Source organism: Sinocyclocheilus anshuiensis, unplaced genomic scaffold (genome assembly GCF_001515605.1).
Source record: "Sinocyclocheilus anshuiensis isolate Anshui unplaced genomic scaffold, SAMN03320099.WGS_v1.1 scaffold846, whole genome shotgun sequence".
Taxonomy (NCBI): Eukaryota; Metazoa; Chordata; class Actinopteri; order Cypriniformes; family Cyprinidae; genus Sinocyclocheilus; species Sinocyclocheilus anshuiensis.
Genome location: NW_015540906.1, coordinates 754,959 through 761,151, shown reverse-complemented (window position 1 = coordinate 761,151; position 6,193 = coordinate 754,959). Strand labels below are relative to the sequence as shown.

Sequence of the window (6,193 nt, the reverse complement as noted above, 5' to 3'; positions counted from 1 at the left end):
AAAAAATATTATTTTTTGAGTCACAGTGGTCAAGCTATGTATACAACAAGTGAATTGGAGATGATTTTTTTTTTTTTTTACTATTCACATTAAGGTTTTTGAAATAGGTGTTTGTAAACAGCGCCCCCCCCCCAAAAAAAAATTGCTCAGCCTGTACAAGAAAAAAACAAGTAGTTTACAGCTTTTTAATTTCTTAAAAACATTTTATGCAGATGCACTTCCTCACACAATCACTCCAATCAGAATAAATAGTTATTTTCAAATAGTGCCGTTCAAGTCATATGGTTAAAATCCTGTATTTTTTCATACCTACTTATATATTGTATAAAAAAAAAAAAAGTGTTGCAATGTAATGTTTTTCCCCATGAATTACGTCCCCCTACTCCCCATTCTCCTGGCTGTTTGTGTAGTTTGAACTTGGTGTTGCAATATACTCATGCAGACCTATCTTTATTTGAAAGATTGTTAACAAAAAACCTTGCAAAGCATGCTTTTGCCAATTAATTTGAATCTAGTAATTTCAGTAGAGTATAATAGTGTAAATTCTGTGGAGTATGGCCAGTGCTCTAACAGAAAAGTGACATTTCCAAACCCAAATTAGTTTGTAAATTATTTTTTTATGCTGCTGTTTTTCAAAACACATGTATCCTTAAAGTATAGGAAGGCATTCAAGACTTAGGGTTTTTTTTTTTTTAAAGGACTTTTACAATGTTTTAAATAGGGCTGAACGATTTTGGAAAATAATCTAATTGCGTTTTTTTTTACCAATATTGCGATTGCGATTTAATATGCAATTATTTTTGTAAAGCTCTTTATGTTCTGTATTATTCAACAAAGACAAGCTATAAATCATTGTATAGTATGACCAACACAATATTAGATATATTAAACATAAATGTTCTTTTCTGTAGGCCAGGCATAGGCCTGGATATAACATATAGATGTTACGATGAAATTAGGTGATGCATGAATTGATATGAATGACATTTTTATTTAATAACTACAATCACAGTATATTGACTGATTTGTTGAACTTCCAACCTTGTAAGCATGTAATAATTATGACAGCATAAAGCACTGACAAATAAGCCTGGTGTAAACATTAATATGAAAGTCAGTAACAAATCGCACAAACTAAAGTAGATTGCAGAAATATAAAAACAAATCTGTTGCTTTACCACACTACTTTAGGTCATTCAAAGTCACTGTAATAAACATATGTAAACATGTGGACTGCACTAAACACTGTCTGTTAACTTTAGACCAGTGGTTCTCAAACTTTTTTGGTCGCACCCCCCTTTAAACCTATTAAAAAATGCCCCTTTTACGTTCATGCCCCAATTCCCCATCCCACCTCAGACTATCAAATAATTTCACTAAACATTATGAAAAATTAATGTTTTTTTAATTTAAAAAACCTACAGGGAAAAAACACCTGCATCACTTGAAATATTGAAAAATAGAATAGAGAGAATAACTGTTATTATTATTCTTCCCTCTCTGTTATTTATTTTTTGTGGGTTTCATGCTGTCCGCTAATGCGTGACGCGACAACTGTAGCGTCCGGTATAGACACGGTGAGTGAAGCCGAGATCAAAAATCTATTTTGGTCAGTATTGTAATCATGATTATTCAACACGATTATGAGTGGACCATATGACCAAAACTTTATATGAGTGATTTATTTAAAGAAGTGATATATTAAATATATATTTTCTGTAAATAAGGTTGCTATGACAGCAAAATCTCACAATTCTCAATACCACAGCAAGAGTACTAGGGTAACTAATATTAGTAAAAAGTCCTCTAAATTATTGAAAATAAAATAAGTACAAATACAATCGAATAAAAAGATACAAATAAAACAAACTGTGCTGTGACTGCATAGTCTTCACTATAAGAATTAAACTTTCTTTGTTTCTTAAAGCAACAGCAAAAAAAAGTCCCTTCAGTCAAGAGCAGTGAGTGATTTAGTCTTTGTCGTTTCTTGTTTGATTAATATTAAGCACAAAGCCCCAGCAGGAATATAGCCCGAGAGCAAGATATGCCTCGTCGTATTTTCTGCATTTAGCTTTTGAATGACCAGCACCTGCCTGGGTCTGTGCGACTTCATCTATGGCTTTTCTCTTCGCTTTCACAAACCGATCCATCTCCCATTCTAAGTTACGTCCTTTGGCTGTTTACGGTTTATATCTTTTCTTTTTCTGCTGATGGCACGCGCTCGACTTGAAGCAGCGCTGCTAGACCGATCGGTGTGTGTCATCAAAGTACTGCGAGAGCTATAAGAGAGCGGACATCTCCTTATTTTTTCTCTCGCCGTACTTTGATGACACACACCGATCGATTTTCAAGTCGAACACACCTCTTTACTCTCGTGTGTCACGTGACCGAGTGTAATCTCAGCCTCGACGATTGAAAAATCACATTTGTTCATATCGCGATATTATCGCAAATGCAATTAATCGTTCAGCCCTAGTTTTAAACATTAATTCAGTATTTAACCCCTTCATTCCAAGGGTTCATTACCCTGGACAGATTCATTTTTGATTTTCTTAATGAATGGCGAGTATACTGAAAGTTAGAACTAAGTGAGCGATTAGCATTTTTTACAGCAGTGTTGAAATGTGCTGTGTTTGCAACACTGGTTCACTTTAGTCCACATGCCCAATCTATTTAATATACAGCAATTAACAATTAAAGTGATGCATTTCTCTGGACTGTAGAGGTTAATCCCAGTGCTTGTCTGAGAGAGCGGTATATTTCTCTACACAGCTTTATGTGAGGCTGTTCTGCATATGTGTTAATAAGGTGTGGGATATCCTTCAACACTCCAGAGAGACGTGTGTAGGCAGGCAGTTAAAGCCCTCGCTGACAGACCGAGAATTGACTAGCACTTACTCTGAGATCTTGATTGAGCTTCATACATGTACAGGTTTACAGGTTGGATGCATGATAATGGATAATGGGTTTGACTGACAATGATGTTTCCAGTGGGGGGTTGATTTCTCATTAAGTAGATGATTTTTCTCTGAAGTAAAAAATAATCAAACCGGGAAGTTAAATTAAAATGTGCTGGTGCCGGTAAATTGTTCTTGTTTGAAATTAGCATAGCAAAGTAGTCTCAATTTTGGTGGCTTCTGACCCAAAAATGGGTTGCAGATCTGAAAAGGCTATTGTCGCGCATCACGGACCAAAATATACACTGAAAATGAAAATGAGGATCAATACATTCACACTAGAGCTGGATCCACCAGTCCATATTTGGGGACGTTCTCTAACATAAAGGAATCACAGCTCTATTTAATTTCCTTTATCCAGTGTCATTGAGCGTGCAGAACTCCCGAAGAGCAGCTTTGGTTTTATCGAGGTCTTTAATCATTCATGTGTTTTATGTTGTGCCAGTTTTGACCTGCTGATTCTGAAGGAGGTGGTGCAGAAGATGGCAGGGATTGAGATCACGGATGAAATGACTGTGGAGCAGCTGGAGGCCATGACAGGTGGAGAGCAGCTCAAAGCGGAGGTACACCACATCTTTGAAACAGTCATCGTTTAGCAAACAGCGTTCATTTACACGCTTGAGCCATGTTTGGGAATGCGTAGATGTCATTGCAATGGATTAGTGTGCTAATGCTGGAAGTGTGCTTGTGCTGCTATTTAAAATGTATTTTTAATATGCCACCTGGTTTGATATTTTATCCAAGGTAGGGCTGCTTGATTATGTCAAAAATCTTAATCATGATTATTTTGGTCAGTATTGTAATCCTGATTATTCAACACGATTATGAGTGGACCATATGACCAAAACTTTATACGAGTGATTTATTTAAAGAAGTGATATATCAAATATATATTTTCTGTAAATAAGGTTGCTATGACAGCAAAATGTCACAATTCTCAATACCGCAGCAAGAGTACTAGGGTAACTAATATTAGTAAAAATCCCTTTAAATTAATTGAACTGTCAGTAATAAAAAAGCAAAGTAAAGATACAATCGAATAAAAAGATACAAATGAAACAAACTGTGCTGTGACTGCATAGTCTTCACTATAAGAATTAAACTTTATTTGTTTCTTATTAAAGCAACAAATATCCTTCAGTCAAGAACAGTGAGTGATTTAGTCTTTGTCGTTTCTTGTTTGATTAATATTAAGCACAAAGTCGCAGCAGGAATATAGCCCGCTGTCACTTTAAGAGCTGCCGCACGGATCCAATTTACTGTTACACATGTATTTTCTTTCTCAACTTTTACGTTCATTTATTACATAACCGACGAGGGTTTACGTGAATAATCACTAAGTGCCACATTTTGACACATTTTTGCATGTATTTGACCGTTTAGGCTTGCACCTTGAGCTAAAACATAACGCTAGTTACGCATGTAACTGTGGTTCTGTGAATTCCAGATGACCGCCAGAGGCAGTGTAAACACCATGGATTATCGCAGCGCCAGTTAGATAGGTCGAGAGAATATACCAACAAAGTCATGTAGTGACGTATGCTGAGCCCTGGGGGGTTATAAGCCACTGTAGCTCAGCACTCTGCATCGGTACGCCTTTCTCGCGCATTCCGAGGGACCAAGACCTCTGTCGGTCATCCGGAATTCACAGAACCACAGTTACATGTGTAACTAGCATTCTGTTTCATTCCTACTGACTGCCAGAGGCAGTGTAAACACTATGGATGACACATACCAACATAGTCATGAGGAATGCCACCCACCTGATGAAAATTAAGGCCGCTCCTGAAGAACTAACGGCATGATGAGCAGCAACATTGACTTTATAAAACCGGGCAAACGTGCATGGAGAAGACCAGGTAGCGGCTGTGCCGATATCCGCCAAGGAGACTCCTCTTAAAACGGCCCATGAAGATGAGATAGCCCTAGCGGAATGGCAGGTTAGTCTCCAGGGCAGTGGCCTCTCTGCTGCCTTGTAAGCCAGTGTAATTGTCTCCACTCTTCAGTTTGACAATCTCTGCTTCGACACTGAAGCACCTTTCTTCACACCGGCATAGCAGACAAATAACTGGTCTGACTGTCGAAATTGAGCCGTAGAGCTCACATAGCACTTCAAGGCACGCACAGGACACAAAAGTTGGGCACTTGAATCAGACCCTGAAGAAGTCTGAAAAGAGGCCAGTTCAATGTGCTGGTTTATGAACTGAGGAAGAAGGACTTTCGGAAGAAAAGAAGGATTGGGTCGTACAACCACCCCGCAATCATCCGGCAACCAACGCAAGCACAATTCGTTAACAGACAGCGCGTGCGACTCACTGACTCGTTTCGCATACGCGATAGCCTACAAAAAAGCAGTCTTCAAGGACATCCATTTAATGTCAGTGCTTTGCAAGGGCTCAAACTGGGATGAGCAAAGGAACGTAAGCACAAGTGGCAGATCCCACACAGGGAAGTGAGGAGTCCGAGCAGGGTTCAGACGTCGTGCACCCTTCAGAAAACTGCAGACAAGACTGTGAGATCCAAGAGAAGATCCACCAACTGGAGCATGATATGCAGCATTCGCAGCGACGTACACTTTCAACATGGAAAGATCCACCAACTGGAGCATGATATGCAGCAATCGCAGCGACGTACACTTTCAACGTGGAAGCTGCCTTGCCCTCCTCCAGTAAATGTTGAAGAAAGTTTAAGATGCTCGGTATGTCACATGTTGCAGGATCAAGCCCCCGCTCCCCACACCATGCAGAAAAAAGCTTCCAACGGGAGGAAGCATAAATCTGTCGTGTGGAAGAAGCCCTGGCATTAGAGATGGTATGGATAACCGCAGGGTCAAAATGCTCCAGAGAAGGATTTAACCCAATGGCCAGACCCAAAGCTGCAGATGAGCTGGATCCGGATGCCAGACCCTTGCCTCCAGCTGGGAGAGGAGGTCCTTCCTGAGGGGAAGTTTCCACGGATTGCCTGTCAGAAGTCTCGGCAACAAAGGAAACCATGGTCTGGCTGGCCAACATGGTGCCACGAGTAGGACTCTGTGCTTGCACAAGGAGATCCTGTGTAACGTCTCCCATAACAGAGGGATAGGTGGGAACGCATATAGTAGGCAGTTCGCCCATTCGTGAGACAGAACTTCCATCTTTGCGAACCATAAATGACAGTAAGTGGTCATCTCTGAAGCAAAAAGATCCACTTCCGCTCTTCCAAATCGTAGCCAGATCTCCTGCACTACATCTGGATGA

The 6,193-nt window shown here is 39.7% G+C and overlaps 1 protein-coding gene across 7 annotated transcripts in view; it reads left to right on the top strand.

The window, feature by feature from the left end:
• LOC107689139 (THO complex subunit 2) overlaps positions 1–6,193 on the top strand; it is a 101,128-nt gene that overhangs the window by 44,894 nt on the left and 50,041 nt on the right. For all 7 annotated transcript variants that reach the window (XR_001634304.1, XM_016487053.1, XM_016487051.1 and 4 more), the window contains exon 20: positions 3,403–3,520. Coding sequence is in view for 6 of the 7 variants with exons in the window: in XM_016487053.1 (XP_016342539.1) it covers positions 3,403–3,520 (118 nt within the window). In the remaining variant the exon portion in view is untranslated. The remainder of the gene's footprint in view (positions 1–3,402; positions 3,521–6,193) is intronic.